This window comes from Dendrobates tinctorius, unplaced genomic scaffold (assembly GCF_039654945.1).
Source record: "Dendrobates tinctorius isolate UK_male_01 unplaced genomic scaffold, ASM3965494v1 ptg000060l, whole genome shotgun sequence".
Lineage (NCBI taxonomy): Eukaryota > Metazoa > Chordata > Amphibia > Anura > Dendrobatidae > Dendrobates > Dendrobates tinctorius.
Window position 1 is genome coordinate 4,507,320 of NW_027361728.1, and position 24,668 is coordinate 4,531,987.

General features: G+C 44.5%; 1 protein-coding gene across 3 annotated transcripts in view; it reads right to left on the reverse strand.

Moving 5' to 3' along the window:
• LOC141092477 (probable cation-transporting ATPase 13A5) overlaps window positions 1-24,668 on the reverse strand; it is a 510,776-nt gene that overhangs the window by 34,409 nt on the left and 451,699 nt on the right. For all 3 annotated transcript variants that reach the window (XM_073578644.1, XM_073578645.1, XM_073578642.1), the window contains 3 exons: window positions 24,435-24,601; window positions 20,089-20,177; window positions 18,346-18,426 (listed from right to left, as the gene is read on the reverse strand). In XM_073578644.1, the coding sequence (XP_073434745.1) occupies window positions 18,346-18,426; window positions 20,089-20,177; window positions 24,435-24,601 (337 nt within the window). The remainder of the gene's footprint in view (window positions 1-18,345; window positions 18,427-20,088; window positions 20,178-24,434; window positions 24,602-24,668) is intronic.

Genomic DNA, 24,668 nt, shown 5'->3' on the forward strand with positions numbered 1-24,668 from the left:
TACTACATGCTACATACATACTACATATATACTACATACATACTACATACATACTACATGCATGCTACATACATACTACATGCTACATACATACTACATATATACTACATGCATGCTACATACATACTACATATATACTACATGCATGCTACATACATACTACATGCTACATACATACTACATATATACTACATACATACTACATACATACTACATGCATGCTACATACATACTACATGCTACATACATACCACATACATACTACATACATACTACATGCTACATACATACTACATATATACTACATGCATGCTACATACATACTGCATGCTACATGCATGCTACATACATACTACATACATACTACATGCTACATACATACCACATATATACTACATACATACTACATACAATACATTCATACAATACATACATAGACATACAGTACATATAACATAGAGTAACATACTTACCAATACTTGTCACATTGTTCCCCGAAGCCATTGTCTTTTACGGAATAAATATTATACCTAAGATCGTCGTGGGACACACTCGTGGACTGCTTTGGATCGTGGGTGAGTATTTTTGTGGTTTGTTATGTTAATATTTATTCCGTAAAAGACAATGGCTTCGGGGAACAATGTGAAAGTATTGGTAAGTATGTTACTCTATGTTATATGTACTGTATGTCTATGTATGTATTGTATGAATGTATTGTATGTAGTATGTATGTAGTATGTATGTAGCATGTATGTAGTATATATGTGGTATGTATGTAGCATGTAGTATGTATGTAGTATGTATGTAGCATGCATGTAGCATGCAGTATGTATGTAGCATGCATGTAGTATATAAGTAGTATGTATGTAGCATGTGGTATGTATGTAGCATGTAGTATGTATGTAGCATGCATGTAGTATGTATGTAGTATATATGTAGTATGTATGTAGCATGCATGTAGTATGTATGTAGTATGTATGTAGTATGTATGTGGTATGTATGTAGCATGTAGCATGCATGTAGTATGTATGTAGTATATATGTGGTATGTATGTAGCATGCAGTATGTATGTAGCATGCATGTAGTATATATGTAGTATGTATGTAGCATATATGTAGTATGTATGTAGCATGTAGTATGTATGTAGCATGCATGTAGTATATATGTAGTATGTATGTAGCATGTAGTATATATGTAGTATGCATGTTGCATGCATGTAGTATATATGTAGTATGTATGTAGCATGCATGTAGTATGTATGTAGTATGTATGTAGTATGTATGTAGCATGCATGTAGTATATATGTAGTATGTATGTAGCATGTAGTATGTATGTAGCATGCATGTAGTATATATGTAGTATGTATGTAGCATGTAGTATGTATGTAGCATGCATGTAGTATGTATGTAGTATGTATGTATGTAGCATGTAGCATGCATGTAGTATGTATGTAGTATATATGTGGTATGTATGTAGCATGTAGTATGTATGTAGCATGCAGTATGTATGTAGCATGCATGTAGTATATATGTAGTATGTATGTTGCATGTAGTATATATGTAGTATGTATGTTGCATGTAGTATATATGTAGTATGCATGTTGCATGCATGTAGTATATATGTAGTATGTATGTTGCATGTAGTATATATGTAGTATGAATGTAGCATGTATGTAGTATGCATGTTGTATGTATGTAGCATGTATGTAGCAATTATTTTTTTTATTTTTTTTTTTACATTCAACACATTAGCCGGATGATGGGACTATTACTGTCCCATCATTGACTAATGTGTCAATCACTGTCATGGTAGCAGGCATCGCCCGATGGGACTTGTAGTCCCATCGGACGATGCCTGCACAGACCCCCGAAGCCTGCACAGCCCCCCGGCAGGCCGGCACAGCCCCCTGGCAGGCCGGCACAGCCCCCCGGAGCCTGCACAGCCCCCCGGCAGGCCGGCACAGCCCCCCGGCAGGCCGGCACAGCCCACCGGAGCCTGCACAGCCCCCCGGCAGGCTGGCACAGACCACGGAGCCTGCACAGACCCCCTGGCAGGCCGGCACAGCCCCCCGAAAGGCCCGTACAGACCCCAGAGAGGCTGTACAAGGGAAAAACAGGATTTTTCTTATTCCGATACCGGAAGTCCCATAGACTTGAATGGAACTTCCGGTATCGGAATCGGCGATACCGATACTTTTTTTTAAGATCGGCCGATACATTCCGATCCGATACTTTGAAGTATCGGACGGTATCGCTCAACTCTAATCATGACAATTAGGAGATACAATTCATCTTTCCAGATAACATCCTTTGGTATGACAGCTGTACTCCAGGAAGCAGGATTTATTCCAACTTTTAAAGTCCTGGGCCAAATATATCACAAAATTGGTTCAATGCTTCCTGTAGCAAATGAAGATCCAAAGTTTTTACAAATGTATTTTTTGGGAGACGAACAAATGCAAGCTGATAAGTGTTGTGAAGCTATACTTGAGGCAAAAAAAGATATTGTGTTCAATTTTCATTTTTCTATCAGCACAATCAGTTAGTACATCTTTTCAAAATAGCCTTAGAAAGAATGCCAAGTGATGAATATCAAGTTGCAATAAGAGTAGACAAGAAACTGGTTGGAAAGCATGAAAGGTGATTTAATTCTCCCACTGTTAACAAAGTAGCTATTGTAATGCTTGGACAGGACTTTCAAAGCCGAGATATAATTATTCAGCGACGAAGTGCCAATCTTCACCGTATTGCAGAAACACATAGATCATATGATGCTCTGTAATATCCGATAATATTTTGGAATGGCCAAGATGGCTTTGACTTTAATCTAACACATGGGAAAGCTAAGGTATTACAAACTTGTAAAGTAATTGTTTGGGATAAATGTACCATGGCTTGTTTGTAGGCACTCATTCACACCTCTTGCATGGAATCATTTATTCCTGCATATCTAAAAATTATTTTGCATGTGTAAAAAAATTCCTTTTGATTCTGACTAATTCTATATATTGTTCGTAGGCACTCATTCACACCCTTCGCATGGAACCATTTATTTCTGCGCTGAAAAGTCATTTTCCTTTGCAGATCATTTTGGAGTAATTTAATTAGTTTTAGATATATCCATTTATATTTTTGTAGGAAATTTTTCTCTATGTATAATTAAATTCTCCAGTTGTATAAAATTCAAGTATGAGCTGTCTAATATCGACCAATTATATGTTTGAATGTATGATTTTTTTTTTTTCTTTTCTTCAGAACTTCAATCCTGGAGTGATCTGTATCGTTGCAAGGAACCGCTCACTCTTCCTTTCATGTGTTGCCACTTTGTAATTAATTGCAAGCTTTGTGATTAGTTTGAAACCTGTATATATTTTTCTATGCATCTTGTTTTTACTTACCTATGACTAAGGGTGCCTTTGTGCACCAGAAACGCGTCAGATGTTTTTATGCATTTTAAATATGGCATATTAGCCTAATAAAGTTTTTTCATTTATGCTGGTGTGCCGAAAGAACTTTCTTCTCTTACTACTAAGGCTACTTTCACACATCAGGTTTTCGGCGTCAGGCGCGATCCGACGTCGTGCCGGAACGCCGGATCCGGCAAATGTTTAGTAAAACCGGATGTGACGGATCCGGTTTTTTGCCGGATCCGTCTTTTTCTTGACAGACAAAACCGGATCCGTCTCATCCGGTTCATCCGTTTTTCTATCCGTTTTTCGACGGATTACGCCGGATCCGGTTTTTAAAATTGACCCTTGTGGCCTTCCGAATGGGATTGGCTACTGGAAAACTATATATAGAGTGTTCCTACAGCCCTTCTTTGACAGGTTGTAGAGAAGAAAGTGCAGGTTGGAGAGAAGAGCAAGTTACTGGCGAAGATGAATGTTGTCATTGGATATTACCACTAGAAGTTCTGTGACGGTTTCAGTAATGAGGGACAATTTTGCACTATACTTTATGTCACCTCAAGGCAGAGTACACTGGCAGGATGACAGAGTGTGAAAGATTTGTGCCCTAACCAAACTTGTGTACCTTCTGGACCAACAGTATATACCTTTGCCAACCAAAGTTGGCTATCTTGTCATGGTCTTACTATTTTTAGCTTTGGGCCACAGGTGTGTACCTGGTTGTATTTTATGCAAAGTATTTCACCTTTTAACAAAAGTTGTGTACATTGTTAGGAAATCACCAACAATAAACACAACTTTTCAGGTGAAATACTTTGCTTCAAACACAACCAGGAACACAACTGTGGCAAAAAGCTAAAATTTACCCACAGTTATATACCTGGTTTTGAATACCTTTTTACCTTTTAAATACCCTGTATTTAACCTTTTTTTTAAACATATTTCGCCGCAGAAAGAAATGACAGACAACCAGTGTAAACAATAATTTAACTTTTATTTAAAATATTTTTTTTTGTGTAAACTGTTTTTAAAGTTAAAAAAACTTTTTTAGTAAAGGTTTGAAAACAACCAAATGGGCATTTTTATTACAAAAAAAACATTATAACTCGGTGTAGTGTGGGGTGGAAATACTGCTGGAGGGGCTGCGGGACACTTCGACAATGGGAGTGTGGAGAGAGGACTGGGATCGTGGTGGGGAAGGAACAGTTAGAGGTGATGGTGTGGAAAAAGCTACAGAATGGGTGGACATGTGGGAGGCAGAAGAGGTGGTGGGCGGTGGAGTGGAGGGTTGGGCAGGGACTGTAGGAGCAGATGATGTTGATGGAAAGTTGTATGGGGGAGGAGTTTGGTACGGGGAAGGAGTTTGGTACGGGGCAGGTTGCTGGAAGTGGGGAGATGTCTGGTACTGGGGAGGTTGCTGGTACTGGTGAGGTTGCTGGTATGTAATAGGAGGGGGAGGATGGAAAGTGGCTGGAGGGGGTGCAGATGTAATAGGAGGGGGAGGATGGAAAGTGGCTGGAGGGGGTGCAGATGTAATAGGAGGGGGAGGATGGAAAGTGGCTGGAGGGGGTGCAGGTGGAGGAACTACAGTGGTGGGAGGTGGAGGTTGGGAGGTAACCTGCTGTAGAGCACCGTGGCACGAATGCATTACATGCATCTGCTGGGTAGGAGATAGTGTTGCCATGCGCTCCACAACAGACCTGAAAAAGGTGTGGTTTGGCGAAGATCTTGCTTCTGAATGCATGGTTTGCAGAAGTGTCTTCACCTCCAGAATCCTGGAGTTGATCTGCTGAAAGCCTGCGGAGATTTGCTCTGACAAGACTTTTAGACAGTTCTGGAAAGATGCATTCAGATGCAAGAACTCTTGCGCATAACTTTTTTCCTGACCCCTCTGCCACTGTCGCCCAGTACCCGCAGGTGTACTAGAGGTGGCAGGGGCAGAAGGGTGGGGTAAAGGGAAAGCGATCTCCTCACCAGCAGCTTCATGTAATGTAGGCGGCCACGATGCTCCTGTGCTGGTGGATGGGACAGATGGGTCGAATGTGTGGGAAGGCTGGGAAGGTGCAGATGTACCGGGGCAGTCGAAGTGTCCCTCGGTGCCGGTCTCCTCAGGGATCGCCTCAGAAGGGTCCAATCGTGCAGGCTCCCGAGTGCTGCTTACCGTGCTGTGGAATAAAGCGAAAAAAAAACAATTAAAATACTGACATGGTATGGCCCTGGCTGAAAAAAAAAAGTTACATCTAACATTTTTTTTCACATGTGGTGTGTAATATTTACCTTCTAGTGACCATTGTTTCCCGGAGGAACGACAGGGCTTGTGCGTACTTGTACTTGCTCCTGCGTCCTCCAGATCCACTCGGGGCCCGCATCTCTTTATTGAACTCCTTCTTGAAACGATCCCTCACAGACCGCCACCGATTCACAATTCTGTTCCCTGAAACGAGAAAGGAGTGGTTAGTATACAACATCAGTGTTTCACAAACTCCAGTCCTCATGGTCCCCAGGGGTCATGTTTTCAGGATTTCCATAGTAAATAGAAATCCTGAACACATGATCCGTGGGGACCACGAGGACTGGAGTTCAGGAAACACTGGTTTACATCAAGCAACCGGTACTGTATATCCTTACGCTCTTTAATCTGGGCCCGAACATCGAGGTCCTCCCAGCGGCCCACAAGGAGCGAACAGATTTCCTCCCAGAGTCGTCGGGTAACGATAAGGTCAGCGTGGCGGCGGTCAGCCATATTCCAGAGCGGCTCCCTTTCTCTGACGAGATCGATGAGGTGGTCCACATCGAGTCCTCCATCCTCACCGTCAGAGTCGGGAGCACGCTGTGAAGGCTGTTAAAGAAAAAGACAAAAATAACATAATTAGCCTCCACAAAAGAAATGAAATAAAAAGTGCAAAAAAACAAAGCAAAAATATTTATATTTACACGCTGGTGACCGCCGCGTTGCTGTCGCCGACGACCCTGGGAGGCACTGCGAGGACCTCTTGGCCGAGCACCAGATTGGGAAGACTAGAGAAGAAAACAAAAAATGTTATGTCTTTGGATGTAGGCATTTGTTTGCTGTGTGTGGTCTGCAGAACATTGTTTTCTATGTGTTGTGTGTAGTGTGATGTTGTGTTTCTGCGTTTGATGCAAAAAACTTACCAATTGTGAGCCCACTCCAAGTGTCTGTCCACCCCTTCCTTCTTCTTCTGGGAGCTCCTCTTCATCTTGTGAATCCTGTTTTGAAATAAAAGGCAATGAATAGACATATATTACAGAGATGATGGATTTTGGAAATAAAAACTTACTGTCAAACGCTGACGATGCGAGGGAGGGCTCCCAGAAGATGATGTGCTGTGTTCCTGGTGGCCACACTCCATGCCTGTGGGTGGTGTTCCAGCTGCTGCCATTGCTGCTGCTGCTGCATCTATTGGGCGGCTGTTGAATAAAGAGAAACAAAGGGCCAATGAATATCTTGATATTCAATAGCCCTAGTTTGGAGGAATGGGGGATTTGATAATTACCGTCTCTCATCTGCTGCTGGCCTCCCCTCCTCAGCATGTTCCATTTGCTGCTCCATTTGGGGTGGTGGTGGTGCTGATGGTGCTGCAGTGGTCTCCTGCCTTCTCCTGCTGCGCTTGGTTGCTTTCCTGGGTGGCATGTTGGGTGTGGCTGTGGGTCCCACTGTCTTGCTTTTATATATGTCTTGTGGGCAGAGCTACTGAGCATGCTCAGACCAAAAAAACCGGATCCGGCTGTCGCCGGATCAGGCGCATTGCGGCGCTCATAGGCTTTCATTGTGTGAAAAAGCCGGACGCGCCGGATCCGGCGTGTCCGGCTTTTTCGCCGGAGACAAAAAACGTTACAGTAGCCGTTTTTTCCAGACGCCGGATCGTGACACATTGCCGGATCCGGCGAAAACCGGATGAAATGCATGGCCATCCGGCGCGATCCGGCGCAAATGCAAGTCAATGGGGGGGAAACCGGATCCGGCATTGCATTTCGCCGGATCCGGTTTCTGTCAAAAGCGCCGGATCGCGCCTGACGGCGAAAACCTGATGTGTGAAAGAGGCCTTATATGCGGGTTCATTTCATGGGAAATACAACTGCAGACAAATTTACACACCAGCTACTATGCCTTGGAAATGAGAGGTTCCCTACTGATTCCATTTCTTTTCAGGAAGATTTTTGTGAAATTACATTTTTGGTAATGTAGCTTATTGACCAAGTTTTCCCTGATATTTGTAACAATTTTAACAACCATCAGTAGCTTTGTGAACATACAACCCTAGCGCCTAAAAATGGCAGTGTCAGCTCCATAAATCTAATAATTCAGGGAAGGCTGCCTGGCCTAATGACCACATACATGTCCATTGATTCAGTAATGGAGAGTGAACAAGCCGTAATGTATCTATTGGAGTTCCTGAATTCTTTGGAGCCTCCTGGAATGCCACTGCATAAGCTCACTTTAAAAATAGGAGCCACAATAATTTTGCTTCGGAACCTTGACCCACCAAAATGTGTAACAGTACAAGATTGTGCATTAAGAGTCTCATGCCCAATGTTATTGAAGCCACAATTCGTATGGGAAACTCTAAGGGAGCAAATGTTTTCATTCCGCTTATTCCTTTGCTACCGAATGACATGCCCTTCAATTTTAAGCATCTGCAGTTCCCAATCTGACTTGCATTTGCCATGACTATAAACAAAGCACATGGTCAATCACTTAAAGTAGCCGGCATTAATTTGGAGAGCCCGTGTTTTCACATGGACAGTTGTATGTTGCTTGCTCTAGAGTGGGTAACCCCAAAAATCTTTTCATATATGCACCTGAAGGTAAAACCTGAAACATTGTTTACCAAAAAACACCACAATGGATAGTTGTTTAACTGTAAACCAATTTTACTCTTTTGTCCTTGAACTACTTATAGATTACACTGGAGGGAGGGGGGAAGGGTTGCACTAAGTTGTTAATTGGGTGTAAATGTTTTATATGTTTGTGTGAGGTGCATAAATTTTCATTTCTGATAAAAAGTTGTTAAAAAATAGTTGTAATAGTTTATACTACATAATATGTATTGAATATGTAAAATCAATAAAAATGTTGAAGTTAAAAAAAAGTTGTTGTTCACATCAATGTTACTACAAATTAGTAAAATGCCAAAATAATAAAAATTTAAAGTGGAAATAAAAATTTACTGTAGCACTCTGAAAATGTTAATTTCAGGGTGACACTGAAAACTTTGGTTTAGCTACCATAACCAAAAATGTTACATATTTTCAGGGAGTGAAACCGCGAATATTCTACTAGTAGCTAATAAAACTCAACAATATCGACGCAACCTGTGCTCCATGCTGGAAAAAGTCTTTATCTCTTAGAGCTGTGCACTCGGCTCTCTGTCCATTTGACCTATAGTCTTTAGTAAGCAGCCATATCCTCACAGGGTGCTTTCATACTGTGTTCTTTGCCAAGTCCAATGGTCCCATCGGACTTACGTCCAAACTCCCTGCAAACTGAAATGACCGAGCCACTGGTTATAATTGTGCAGACTAGAGTTGAGCGAAACGGGTCGAAAAGTTTCAAAAGTCGCTGACTTTTGGTAAAGTCGGGTTTCATGAAACAAAACCCGACCCTAGGGTGAGGTCGGCCATGAGCTCGGCGACCTTAGCGCCAAAGTCACGTTTCAAAATTTTGTTTTCCGCCCTTTTTCAGCCAATCAGGATCCACGGACACTGTGGGCAACGTGATGACATAGGCAGGGGTCACCACGATCTTTGAGAAGGGCATGCAAGTGATTGGCTTGCTTTGGGGGGGCGTCACAGGGGGTATAAAAGGGCGTGCACGCCGACCGCCATGTTGCTCATGCTGATCTCAGAATAGGGAGAGCTGCTGCTGCTGCTGATTCTGTAGGGAGAGCGTTAGGCAGGGTAGAAGACACCAAAAACTGCTTCTGCTGCTAGCAATTTTACCTGTACAACACACCAGTCACTGTGTGTGCAGTGCAAGTGGAGGCTATATTTTGCTGGATCAGCTGTGTTGGTTGTTAGGCTGCCGTATAAGGCTTCCTGATAGCTGCATTGCTATTTTCCCACTGCTCTGAAAACTGCTTTTTTAAAAGCAATCCAAATTTTTTTTTGTCCTGGTGAGGTACTGAGCGTGAATTTTTTCACACCATAGAGCGGTGTACGCTCCTCACACAGTACCGTGTAACGGCTGTTATCACGGCCACAGTGAAGCTATCTGTGTGTGACTCTGTAAGAATAAGTCGAGGACATGTTCCATTCTTACAGACCTCCATCTTCTAGTTTTGTCTGCTTTTCAAACAGTTAAGTATATTTGCTGTTTGATCACATTCAAAACTATAGAGAGACAGCGTGTGTCAGTCCGTATACTTAAAAAACACAGAGCTTGACAATTTTACGGACACCGGACAGCGGTGTACATGCACGCTCCTCTCTCAGTACCGTGTAACGGCTGTTATCATGGCCACAGTGAAGCTATCTGTGTGTGACTCTGTAAGAATAAGTCGAGGACATGTTCTGTTCTTACAGACCTCCACATTCTAGTTTTGTCTTCTTTTCAAACAGTTAAGTATATTTGCTGTTTGATCACATTCAAAACTATAGAGAGACAGCATAAGTTAGTCCGTATGCTTAAAACACACGGAGCTTGACAATTTTACGGACACCGGACAGCGGTGTACGTGCACGCTCCTCTCTCAGTACCGTGTAACGGCTGTTATCACGGCCACAGTGAAGCTATCTGTGTGTCACTCTGTAAGGATAAGTCGAGGACATGTTCCGTTCTTACAGACCTACACTCTAGGGAGATTCCTATTCTGCCCAATTCTATATACACCTTGTAGTTTGTCATACACTAGCCAATTTCTGCATGTGACATAGCGGTGTGATATTCACTGGGCCTCACACAATCCAACAGTGTCCACAAGTGTGTTCAGAAATTCTATATCTCCCCTGTCCTATAGTGACATTTTTCACACCTATGACATTGAGCCTGTGACATAGCGGTGGATATTAACTGGGCCTCACACAACAGTGTCCACAAGTGTGTTCAGAAATTCTACATCTCCCTTGTCCTATAGTGACATTTTTCACACCTGCGACATTGAGCCTGTGACATAGCGGTGTGATATTAACTGGGCCTCACACAATCCAACAGTGTCCACGAGTGTGTTCAGAAATTCTAAATCTCCCCTGTCCTATAGTGACATTTTTCACACCTGCGACATTGAGCCTGTGACATAGTGGTGTGATATTAACTGGGCCTCACACAATCCAACAGTGTCCACAAGTGTGTTCAGAAATTCTACATCTCCCCTGTCCTATAGTGACATTTTTCACACCTGCGACATTGAGCCTGTGACATAGCGGTGTGATATTAACTGGGCCTCACACAACAGTGTCCACAAGTGTGTTCAGAAATTCTACATCTCCCCTGTCCTATAGTGACATTTTTCACACCTGCGACATTGAGCCTGTGACATAGCAGTGTGATATTAACTGGGCCTCACACAATCCAACAGTGTCCACAAGTGTGTTCAGAAATTCTACATCTCCCCTGTCCTATCGTGACATTTTTCACACCTGCGACATTGAACCTGTGACATAGCGGTGTGATATTAACTGGGCCTCACACAATCCAACAGTGTCCACAAGTGTGTTCAGAAATTGTAAATCTCCCCTGTCCTATAGTGACATTTTTCACACCTGCGACATTGAGCCTGTGACATAGCAGTGTGATATTAACTGGGCCTCACACAATCCAACAGGGTCCACAAGTGTGTTCAGAAATTCTATATCTCCCCTGTCCTATAGTGACATTTTTCACACCTGCGACATTGAGCCTGTGACATAGCGGTGTGATATTAACTGGGCCTCACACAATCCAACAGTGTCCACAAGTGTGTTCAGAAATTCTACGTCTCCCATGTCCTATATACACCTTGTCCCTTGTTTTACATTACTATATAGTTTGTGGGATTTTGTGTACATTTTTACCAAAAATGAGGAAGGCTGGTGGAAGAGGCCGTGGAATTGGGCGGGGGTTGCCAGCTAGTAATGATGGTGTTGGTGGTGGATCTGATGGTAGTGGCAAAAGCAAAATAGGACCGAATGCAGGAGTTGTTGAGCCTGCGTCATCGTCTGGCTCCACAAGGCCTCGAAGGCTTAGTTTTCTAGGAGTTGGCAAACCGCTTTTAAAGCCAGAGCTTCAGGAAAAAGATTTGGCTTACATTGCTGACTCTGCCTCCAGCTCTATCGCCTCCTCTTCTGAAGTTGTAAAAAATAAAAGCACTGAGTCGTCATTGGAGGGTCATGTTCATGAACCACACCTTTCCTTGTGTCCTTCACCCCAACCAAGATTGAAGGATGACGCAGGCCATACAACTGATTACTCCATGGAGCTGTTTTCACATACCATGCCTGGGTTATCAAGTGAAATGGTGAATTACCCAGGCCAAGATGAATCTGACATGGAGTGCACTGATGCACAGCCACTGATAGATGATTCTGCTGGTACATTCAGTCAGAGCACTACATTGTCCTCGCAGTGAAATGAGCCAGATTCTGACCCTGATGAGACTCAGGTGCCCCTTCCCGCATACTATACCACCATACACGGTGACACAGAGGAAGGTGCACATGACATTGAAGAGGAGGTGATGGATGACCCAGTTGTTGACCCAGATTGGCATCCATTGGGGGAAGAGGGTGCTGCTTCCAATAGCTCAGATGAGGAGGAGGAGCATCCACAGCAGACATCGACATCGCAACAGCTGTTATCTGGCTGGCCCGGAGCACTCCAAAGACAGGTTCCAAAAATCAAAAGAGTTGCTGGACAGCTTGTCCAGAAGGTCAAAATAGCACAGCGTGCTAGGCCGCAAAATGTCTTCCAAAGTAGGAAGAGTGCAGTGTGGCACTTTTTTGAACAAAATCCTCATGATCAGGCCAAGGTTATCTGTAAGAAGTGCGCAAAGACCTTTAGCCGAGGGAAAAATCTGAAAAATTTGAATACCAGTTGCATGCTTAGACATTTAACCAGCATGCACTTGCAAGCGTGGACACAACACTAAACCTCAAGTACCACATGTGCAACTGATCACAAAGAAGGTAGTCAGCAACGCTACATTGTTTTCCCCACTGTAAGCCCACTGGTTAGCACAGCAGCAAATGTTGAGGTGTCGTTGCAAGGCCACAGCAGTCAGGGAATCCCACTGTTATATCAACGAAAGACTGAATCTAGGCCATCAGAAAGAACACCAACTCCATCACCATCATCAACCCTCTCTCAGTCCGCCCTGTCCACCGCTACTTCCACCATATGCAGCTCTCAAGTCCAGCTCACCCTCCCAGAGACTATGAGTAGGTCAAGAAAGTACTCAGTCTCTCATCCGCGTACACTGGGTTTGAACGCCCACATTGCCAAACTAATCTCGTTAGAGATGATGCCCTATCGGTTGGTGGAAAGCACAGCTTTCCGCGAACTCATGGCCTATGCAGTACCACGCTATGACCTACCCAGTCGCCACTTCTTCTCTCGCAAAGCCATCCCAGCCCTCCACCATCATGTGAAAGACCGCATTGTCCATGCACTCAAGCAGTCAGTGAGTGGAAAGGTGCACCTCACATCAGATGCATGGTCCAGTCGGCATGGCCAGGGCCGTTACGTGTCCATCACTGCGCGCTGGGTTAATGTGGTGGATGCAGGGTCCACAGGGGACAGTGGTGGTGGGACAGTGCTGCCTAGCCCACGGTATAGGAAACAGTTGGCTGTAGGCGTTCGACCCTCCTCCTCCTTCTCCTCCTCCAGAAGCGAAAGCTCGTCCACAGAGCGCAGTCGTATGAGCACTCCATCTGCAGCTGCCACTGCTGCACATGAGATGTGCACCTATCGAGCAGCTAGTGGAAAGCGTCAGCAGGCTGTGTTGCAGATGATGTGTTTGGGCGACAGACACTCCGCGGAGGTGCTGGCCGAGTACTTTCAGCGACAAACTGAGTCATGGCTGGGCAGTATACATCTTGAGGCAGGCAAGGTAGTTAGTGATAACGGCCGTAATTTTGTGGCAGCCATAGCCCTTTCAAAACTCAGCCACATACCTTGCTTGGCTCACACCTTGAACCTAGTGGTGCAGTGCTTCCTCAACAATTATCCAGAGTTAACAGCCCTGCTCCAGAAGGTGCGAAGACTGTGCGCGCACATCCACCAGTCGCCTGTACACTCCATTCGTATGCAGAAGCTGCAGCGATTGCTCCACCTTCCCAACCACCGCCTCATTATCGACATTGCAACAAGGTGGAACTCCACCCTGCACATGGTTGAGCGGCTGTGCGAACAGAGGCAGGCCATAATGCATTTGTGGGAGGATACACGGCCAGGCACTTTGAGAGCAGACATAGAGTTGACAGGTGTGCAGTGGTCGAAGCTGAAAGACCTCTGTAAAGTCATTCAGTGTTTTGATGAATGCACACGGCTGGTAAGCGCAGACGACGCCATCCTAAGCATGAGCATCCCACTTATGCGTCTGCTCATGCAAACTTTGACACACCTTAAGGAGCAGGCGTCTGCAGCCAATGTTGATGAGGAGGAAGAGGAGGAGGGAATCCTTGATGACATTCAGCCATTGTCTGCTCAGGGACCTCTCCTGGACGAGGTGGAGGAAGAAGAGGAGGAGAAGGATGATGATGGGGATGATTACTTAGGGGAGGAGGATGCATCTCGTGGGGCAAGGGAAAATGTTGGCGTGGCAAGGTCGTCTGGTACAGGGTTTGTGCGTGACTGGAGGGATGTGGATTTGCCAGAAAGTGCTCCTCCACCCAGCACTCACAGTGCATCATTGACACCGGAAACATTGGCCCACATGTCAGATTATGCCTTGCAGATCCTAAAAAGGGACCCCCGCATTGCCAAAATGATGAACGATGACGACTACTGGTTGGCCAGCATCCTGGATCCACGCTATAAAGGCAAATTACAAAACATCATGCCACACGAGAACCTTGACCTAATATTGGCTAATAAAAAAGCAACTCTGGTAAACCGGTTGGTTGAGGCATTCCCAGCACACAGCAGCGGTGATGGTTCTCACACAAGCCGTACGGGCCGGGGGCAGCTTGGTAGAGGTGTTCGTGGTGCACACAGCAGAAGTGGCGTTGGAGACAGGGGTTTCATGACAATGTTATGGACTGATTTTTCAAGTACCGCTCACACAACTGGTAATACTGCATCGATGGAAAGTGACAGGAGACAGCAGTTGTCAACTGTGGTTACAAACTACTTTTCCTCCCATATCGATGTTCTCCCACACAGGTCATTCCCCTTTGACTATTGGGCCGCTAAACTGGACACCTGGCCTGAATTGGCACAATATGCCTTACAGGAGCTCGCTTGCCCAGCTGCAAGTGTGCTATCAGAAAGAGTCTTCAGTGCAGCTGGATCAATCCTGACAGAAAAAAGGACCCATCTGTCAACCCAAAATGTGGATGATCTAACCTTCATTAAAATGAACCATGCATGGGTTTCCAAGGATTTTGTCCCACCTTCCCCTGATGACACATAGGGTGACAGAAAAATGGCTTGCTTTGGTCCTCCTCTTCCTGGGACTTGAACAATTTCGCCTTTTGCATCAGCTGAATATCCAACATCAACATATGCCACTTTCTAAATCTCCCTAACTGTGCTGCCTCCCCCCCCCATGGCCGGGGTCACCACCTAGCGCACGAAACCGTGCGAGTGCCGTTGCCCTGGACAGGTGGGTAGGCCGACTCTTGGGTGCGGGCACTGGCACAGGGTCCCTCATAGTGCAATCAAGTGTCTCTGACGGTGGTGGTGCACACCCGCCGTCAGACACACCACCGTACTATGAGGGGCCCAGTGCCAGTACCGACGCCCACGAGTGGGCCCCCCTTGCTTGGGCAGGGCCCCAGCATTTGCAATCTTTACCTCTCCCTGCTCCTCCGCTGTGTAGTCTGGGCCGTCAAATCCATACTGGGCCTGACACCGTCTGAGCCTGCCTCCTGATCTATAGACATATATTTTGAATGTGTACACTATGCTATCCATACATGTTATCCGGGGATACGGTACCCTTTCTCACCTTTGTGCAATCACGTGTAATCCATACTGGGCCTGACACCGTCTGAGCCTGCCTCCTGATCTATAGACATATATTTTGAATGTGTACACTATGCTATCCATACATGTTATCCGGTGATACGGTACCCTTTCTCACCTTTGTGCAATCAAGTGTAATCCATACTGGGCCTGACACCGTCTGAGCCTGCCTCCTGATCTATAGACATATATTTTGAATGTGTACACTATGCTATCCATACATGTTATCTGGGGATACGGTACCCTTTCTCACCTTTGTGCAATCAAGTGTAATCCATACTGGGCCTAACACCGTCTGAGCCTGCCTCCTGATCTATAGACATATATTCTGAATGTGTACACTATGCTATCCATACATGTTATCCGGGGATACGGTACCCTTTCTCACCTTTGTGCAATCACGTGTAATCCATACTGGGCCTGACACCGTTTGAGCCTGCCTCCTGATCTATAGACATGTATTTTGAATGTGTACACTATGCTAGCCATACATGTTATCCGGGGATACGGTACCCTTTCTCACCTTTGTGCAATCACGTGTAATCCATACTGGGCCTGAGAACGGCTGGCGAGCTGTTAAGCAAGCTACAGCACCTGTGGTTTGCACACGTAAGTTTTTCATTTTTTCAGGAATGACGGTTAGGCCTAATTCCGGAACTGCGGTTGACCTGCACTTACTGGGAAATCATCGTTCGCGGGTAATAATTGTAATCCCAGATCCCCATCACTAACGTTGTTCAGCGGGTTATCTGCACCTGTAAGCGACAAACGCTGGCCTTTTCAGTGTAGCGCACATGCAGCCACGGACATGTAAGGGCATGACACACCAGTTATTGGCCAATCTAACGTGCCAGAGCCTTGCGTGTCCCTCTAGTAAGCCGGACTCGGACCGCGGGGCATGACGGAGTCTCGTTCGTTAATGGAATTAAGCTTGCAATGTGTGCATCTTTTTTGTTGCTGGATGGTTGAGGTTGCCCGTGTTGAGTCAAATTACGCCGTAGGCTCCACTCCTGGTGGTGCCCTTCTGGACATTCCTTTAAGGTTCAGCTTTGCAACCATACTGCCCACGTAAAACAAACACTTTCCCTTCCTGAATGCTGTTTGGAGGGTCGTGACTCGAGGGAATAACGCCACCCAATCAGTTAACCTGCTAGAGAGATCCTTCGTTGCTCCCAAGCATGACATCACACTCCCTAGGAGGAAGGTAATGCCACTGTGGCGACCGTACTCCTGGGGGCGACACAAGTGCACTGATGCCAAGCCACTGCTCGATGAATCTGCTGGTACATTGACCCAGACCACTACATTCCCCTCGCACGCTACACGGCCTGAATCTGACCCTGATGAAACTCAGGTTACCCTTCCCATATACAGTTCCATCTTACACGGTGACAAAGAGGAAGCTGTAGATGAAAGTGCAGGTTCGGCCCACCCGCCGTCAGACACACCACCGTACTATCAGGGGCCCTGTGCCAGTGCCGTCGCCAACGAGTGGGCCCCCCCTGCTTGCTCAGGATCACAGCACTTGCAAGGTTGAAATACTGTGCAGTGAGATGGAAGATGGGGACGACGAGGAGTCCAGACTAGTACAGGGATTCCCTAGCGAGGAGACTTATTTCATTGTTTTCAATGTTGGGACAGAAATTTTTGGGGAGCACTATACTCTGGAGAATGATAGATGGGGCCCACCATACACTGGAACATTCCAAAGGTGGACATCTGACACTGGAGCAGCATTTCCAGGGCCCATTATACACTAGAGCATTAGAAATGGGGCCCATTATGTTTAGAGCATTATTTGGGCCCATAAGACAGTGGAGCTTCATCCATGGGGACCAACATATACTGTAGCATTACGTGGAGCTTATCATATACTGTTTCAAACATTATATGGGACCAATGATTCTGTATGGAGAAATAGATGGGCCTCGTCATGAGATGTAAAAAGTGAAGTATTTTTCATTGTACTATACCGCTATTTCTCTGCCGTATCGGAGCATCATGAGTTGTGGTATGTGTTAAAGGGGCGCTCTTTCACCCAGGGTACATGAAAACCTGGAGCCAGCCCTACCCCCCCACAACTTTAGCCAAATAACCCCCATTTTTCAGTGCGTAACTAGTATTATGAAGTTAATTAAGGTTGACAAGCTTAAGTAAGAAGAATTGATGCTTTTGGCATTCAAATGGGCACTGTAGGTGTGTTTCCTGTCCTCCTCTCACTGCCGACTTTAATTCCCCATTGACTTACATTGGGTTTCGTGTTTCGGTCGGACACCCGACTTTTCCCTATAGTCGGACGATTTTGCTCGACCCGACTTTTGGAAAAGTCGGGTTTCATGAAACGAAACTCGACCCTAAAAATGCAAAAGTCGCTCAACTCTAGTGCAGACATATTCAATGTGTGCTCTGTTATGTATCATTTTCAGATGTATACGCCTACTGAAGGTGGACAACCAAGACATGTGTATGTTGACTCCATCTGCACTATTATCGTCAATGGCCCTGTTGGCGCATACACCTGAATCCCAGTTTGAGGGGGATTTGGACGTATGCCTCGACGGTACCACTGAATGCAGGGTGAAAGCATCCTTAGATAACTAGCCTATATACTACTTATAAAATTCAGGTTTGTCAGAGGCAAAAAGAAATGAAGAAATGCTGGACCTCATAGCAAATGTTTGAAAGGGTCCCCACTCTCCACATATTATATTTTAGGGTCCCTTTTTAAATTTTGTTACAAGCCTTCCCTCCTAGATATAGTCTTGTGAGTGATATAGCTCATTAAATATATATTTGCAAGTGAAACAAAATAACTTACCTCTACACTGTATGAAACAGCAAAAAGTATGATAAGCATTCCTAATATTTCCACCCTCCAGTAGTAGGGAGTGCAGACAAGCTAGCAAAAAAGGGAAAAAGAAACAATCCAGTATGTAAAATACAAAGATAATAAATAGACCCAGTACTTTTTTATTGCAAATACAATAAATTATATTTATAGATTTTCACCAAAACTCTACATGACCCATATAGTATAATGAAATGGTTATCACTTCAGTCCAATAACAGTCAGAGAGATCTGCTGCCTTAACAATATTGATCAGGAATGGTCATTGATATACAATTCTGAGTCAAGGTTAGACATTTTTGACAGTGAATGCAAATAGATGACAGGGAAGCATAAATGTCATTTTTACTAATTTTTACAAAGGACTCTGTCCAACTAGTGAATGCTAATATTCTGTAGCATACTCTTCCTTTCATCTATCTATGTCTATACTTTCACCGTCCTCTGGATATATTTGTTTTTCCATTGCTCAGTGATGACATTTTACTGCTTTTTTACTCATTAGACTCTTTAATTTTCCCGTACATAGACACTCAAACCGGCTGCTGTTACAGACTCATCCATGCTAAAGATTTGTGTGTTCAGAAATGTTTTTTAGAGAACAGTGCTTCATTCAGCTGCAATTTACATGACTCTGTACCGCCTGTTCATTAGAATTATTCTGGACATCCCCTTCTGACCCCTTTCTCTACAAGATCTTCAGTATCCCCTTTTGCTGGATCTTCATTGATAACTTTATTCTCAGTATACTCTCTATACTGAATGAAAAAGCCCCCCAGAGTTGCCAGTTTTGGAAATGCTATCACTGACTAATCTAGCACAGATGGCGTATGTAAAGTCACTTAAAGGGAATCTTTCACCCCATTTTAGCCCTGTAAGCTGCGGCCACCGCCATCAGGGGCTTATCTACAGCATTCTGTAATGCTGTAGATAAGTCCCCGATGAAACTTGAAAGATAAGAAAAACACGTTAGATTATACTCCCCGGGGGGCGGGTGCAGTGGGTGTCGCGGTCCTGCCCTCCTCTCTTAATACAATGCCATCTTCCTTCTTACTTCTGCCAATGCTCCTGCACAGGCATACTTTATCTGCCCTGTTGAGGGCAGAGTAAAGTACTGCAGTGCGCAGGCGCCGGGATAGGTCAGAGAGGTCTTGCGCCTGCGCACTACAGTACTTTACTCTGCCCTCAACAGGGTAGATAAAGTATGCCTGCGCAGGAGCCCGAGGGAGAAGCAAGGAGGAGGACATCATCGTATGAAGATGGGAGGTGCCGGACAGGACGTAGACATCCATCGGACCGGACCGAACGCCCGGGTGAGTATAAACTAACTCTTTTTTCTTATCTTTCAGGCTACATTGGGGGCTTATCTGCAGCATTACAGAATGCTGTAGATAAGCCCCTCATGGCTGCGGCCGCAGCTTATAGGCCAAAAATGGGGTGACAGATTCCTTTTAAACATCTTGATTTTCTCATTGTAATGTGGATTCACACTGAAACTTATCCATCTTGGCAACTTGATTATATACTGTATTCTAGGGTCACGTGTTTAATGTCCAAACAGGGAAGCTCCACTTGTGAAAGGGCAGGCGTCTCTGATAAAGTGGCGATTTAGTGTTTATCAATTCCCAAGTATTTTATGTAATTACTGTATGTAGTTTTACACAAAGCAGATAACACAAGCAGTTTAAAAGGCCATTTTTCATTCTTACATACCTCCATGGTGTGGTAAAGATCCTCAATGTCAGCAAACAGCATAAATAAAAAGACAACCAGTTGGGCCAACATTAGTATGCAAAATATATCTGTCAAAGCAAAACCCAGAAAATAAAACTAATATCTCTCTTATTTTTGCACAATTTGTAAAGAAAAGAAATGAAATGCATATACAAAATAGTATACAATTGTAGTGCTACTCGTCTCTATTCTCTGTATTTTTACTGCAGTGGTGATGTCGTGTCAACAGCTCACATCACCTCTGCTGTCTATTACTGAACTCACAATTTACTGACCCCAATAAAGCATGATGTTAACAAATGTGCCCCCCAAATCGAATAAGATACACCCACAATTAATTGCTCCACCGCATCCTCCATACGCAAGGTATGATGACCCTACAACTATCAATTTACAGAAAGGGATCCAAAATATAAAACACCAAAGTAAAAACCCTAAAAATAGTACTTTATCAGATATACTGTTTATAAGAAAAAATTGCAGATTTACACTTCAAATTCTTAAAATTGAGATATTGTGTTTGTACACAGCACTCTCCTTGTGGCCACAGGGAACTTCACATTGGTGGTAACCCTTGGATCCTCTTCACTTCAGTCCCTTAATGAACCCTAATAATTGGTGGCGGGAACTACATTGGGGCAGTGTTCCATGATAGGATTAGTAGTCCTTTCATTAATTTATAGAGCATATATATGTATTGCTGATAGATTTCTGAGTGTTTTGTGGCTGGGACGTGCCTCCCCATGGTCCCCATCGATATTATCTGACTAAGGGACTATTAGGCTATGTGCACACGCTGCGGTTTTGGCCCTGCAGAACAGCAGCAGTTCCGCAGACATGGTACTTTACCATGTTAGCCTATGGGTTTTCAAAACTGCAGTGCTCACACTGCGGTTTTTTCCGTGCGGTTTTGCTGCAGTTTTTTTTCTGCAGCATGTCAATTATTTCTGCACATTCTGCTGCGGTTTCACACCTTTAACATAGTAGAGGTGTGAAACCGCAGGGCAAAACCGCAAGCCAAACCGCAGCAAAACCGCAGGTCACTTTACCTGCGGTTTTACCTGTGGTTCCGCGGGAAAAAACCCGCAGATGAATCTGCAGTGTGTGCACATAGCCTTAGATAAGTTATTACATTCGGTCCACATACCTCAGGGAACTATATTATATTGCTGTCTTTTATATGTTTGTTTGTTTGCATGTGTTTGTTATTGCACTTTACTAGCGGCAGGGTGCATAGCAGGGTGCCTAGTAGAGCAATATTGCAGCCATCCAACGTGAATGCCAATTCGTTTGATTAATTTGATTAATGTGCCAACTACTACGGGATTTTTTTAGGGATAGTTATTTATCTTACATCCTTAATATAGTATATATACTGTAATATGTATATTATACAGTACATGGTGACCTTTCACACTTCACATATTATAATGGCCTCGATTAGCCCTCAAAACAGTATAATAGCACCACATATACCCCTGAAAATAGTATAATGGCTCCCTCACAACCTCGACACAGTATAATGGGTCTTGCACAACCCTTCACACTGCATAATGGCCCCCGCGAGTCGTCCAAACAGTATAATGGTCCTTGCACATCCCTCCAAACAATATAATGTCCAACATACAACCTTCCAAACAGTATAATAGTCCCTGTGTAAGGAGGTGGCAAGTCCCCTCAGCTGTGCCCTCTCCTTCTCTGTGTGGTCCCCCTGTGCACCTTATATAAACATGTTCTTATTGTATGTGCTGTATCTCTTATGCAGTGTATAATGTCATTGTCATGATCCAGGTTGGATTATGCCAGATAAATGCACTAGTAACCTTTTTTTTTCCTTAAGCTGTGTGCTTTAAGGTAGTTTTGCCCACCAGTGGCCATTAGGGTGATTGCACTGTGGTGATTTCAGTTCTAGCTTTGCCCCCGGTGGCCGGTAGGGTCATTGCACTCTGGTTACTTTAGTGCACGTGATTATTTCTAACAGGTGTGATTGCTCTGGTTTAATTTTATAGGAGTGTCTTGTTCTCTCATTCACTGTTGGTGATATTGCTCTTTTCCAACCAAGTCTGGTGAAGGAAGGAATTACAGAGAGGTGTTCCTTGCAGCTCTGACAAAGCTTGGAGAAGTAGCAGCTATTCTGGAGGAAAGCTGCAATCTGATGGTGGACTCTGTTGCTGGGAGCAATAGCAACAGAGCAAAGCTAAGTGGTGTTATCCTGTTTGTGACTTCCCTTATGTGTGTTTCAGTGCAGTGGTGGGATTAGCTTCTGCACCATCCATTTCACTAGAAAGGGCTAGGTGCAGGGCGAGCTAGGGTTTTTAGGTTCCTGATCGGTGCCCGGTGCGGAACCGGCCTAGGGATCGTTAGGAGTGTAGAGACACTGACTCAGGGGAGTGCAGGAGGTCTCCACGCCCCCGTTCCCTATCACAGGGCCCTCCATTGTATCAGTTTCCCTGGTGTTTCCCTTTACTATTTAAATTCGCCCTGCTGGAGGCGGTGTATCCAGTTATACGTGTAATACTGAAATTCGCCTGCTGGAGGCGGTGTATCCGGCTGCACGTTATATTATTTAAATACGCCCTACTGGAGGCGGTGTATCTAGGGTCACATGTGTCAGAGAAATTCGCCCTGCTTGAGGCGGTGTGTCCAGTCACACATAATCATCACAGTCATGTGTTTTATGCTGTGATGTGTTTGCAATGTGTGTACCGCCATATGTTGCACCTGTTTACTATGTATTGTGATGTTCCCCTCTAATGCATGTATATAGTTAGGGACAGAAGTAGTTAATTAATTAAGGGGGCTTGACTTTCAGCACCGAGGGAGAGGAAGCTACTGCTTCCCGGTCAGCAAGCCCGGGTATGTTGGCCAGGGCAGATGTGTGCTACAGAAGGGGCATTGCCAGACTGGGAGAGATCTGCAGCCCTGGATCAAGGATTTATAAAGACTGAAGGATTACAACACAGGCCCCCAGGACTTGTGAAGGGCCTTCGCTGAAGTGGTCTCAGGCACCCAGATGCCAGCAATTGGATTACTGTGAACTTTGGCTGCTATGGCCGTTGTGGGTACAGCAAGTGACAGTGAGAGAGCAGGAAGCCAGTGTTGAAATTGTCTTTTCATTCATCTTCATTATTGTTCAAATAAAGTTATTTTTCCCTGTTGGAGAACAGCTGCATTCCTGGACCCTTAATTGCCTGGACTGCTGTGACCAGAGGAAAGGAAGGTAACCTGTGGGGAAAAGCTGTGTTGGTCCCGTCTATCTATGTACAATGGCCCAGGGGTGATCACTGACCATTTGCTCAGTGGACTTTAAGTACTGTGCCTTGTTACACCTGCACAGTCCTCCAAACTATATAACTGCCACCCACACAGTCCTCAAAACATTATCACTGCCCCCCCCAAAGCCCTCTAAACAGTATAATTGGCTGCCAAAGAGCCTTCCACATGGTCCTTTATATAATATAACGGTCCCACATAGTCATCCAAATAGTAAAATTGACCTTTACACAGCCCTCCAAATAGCATAATGGCCTCCACACAGCCCACCAAATAATATAATGGCCCCACATAGTCCTCCATATGGTAAGATGACTTCTCACATAGACCTCTGAATCATATGACAGCCCCCAAGTAGTCTTCCAAATGGCTTTATGGCCATCAAGTAACCTTCCAAATAGTATGATGGCCCCCAAGTAATCCTCCATATAGTTCGATGGCCTCTCAAGTCGCCCTCCAAATAGTATGATAGACCCCAAATAGTATGATGGCCCCCCAACGTAGCCCTCCAAATAGTATGATGGTCCCCACATAACCCTCCAAATAGTATGAATGGCCTCCCAAGTAACCCTCCAAATAGTGTGATGAATCCAAAATAGCTCCGCAAAGAGTATGGTGGCCCCCACATAGCTCTTTAAAGAGTATGATGGCCTCCATGTAGCCCTCCAAATAGCATGATAGCCATCACATAGCCCTCTGAATTATATGTTGGCCCCCCCACATAGGCCTCCAAATAATATTATGAACTCCACATAACCCTCCAAATAGTATTATGACCCCCTAAGAAGCCCTCCAAATAGCATGATGGCCCCCACAATGTACTCATTGATAAAAAAAAATCCTCTACTCATCATCTTAGTCGCTGCACTTAGACGTCAGACGCACAGGGAAAATGATGGGAGAGTCAGCTAACGCTTTTTCTTTATATGACAAAAACCTGGCATTTTTTAGACTTTTGATATCCACCAAATATGCAATATATGTATGCAGCTACGCAGCAGGCAGAATTATTATTTTTCAGAATATAATCATATAATAACATCAACACTTACAATTTGTATACATTGGTTTTCTAAAAGGACTTCCTTTAGAAAACACACATTCAACAATGATGAGATGTATTCCACTCACAGGCCACAATGTGGTGGTCAGAAAGTTCTGAGACTGACCATGTGTCATCATTGTTTGGTTGTAAGTTTCATTAGCAAGAAGACAAGCGCTGGAGGAGAAAAATGTATAACAAACAATGCATTATTCAACAGTGATATGAAATCTAAGAAAAAGAT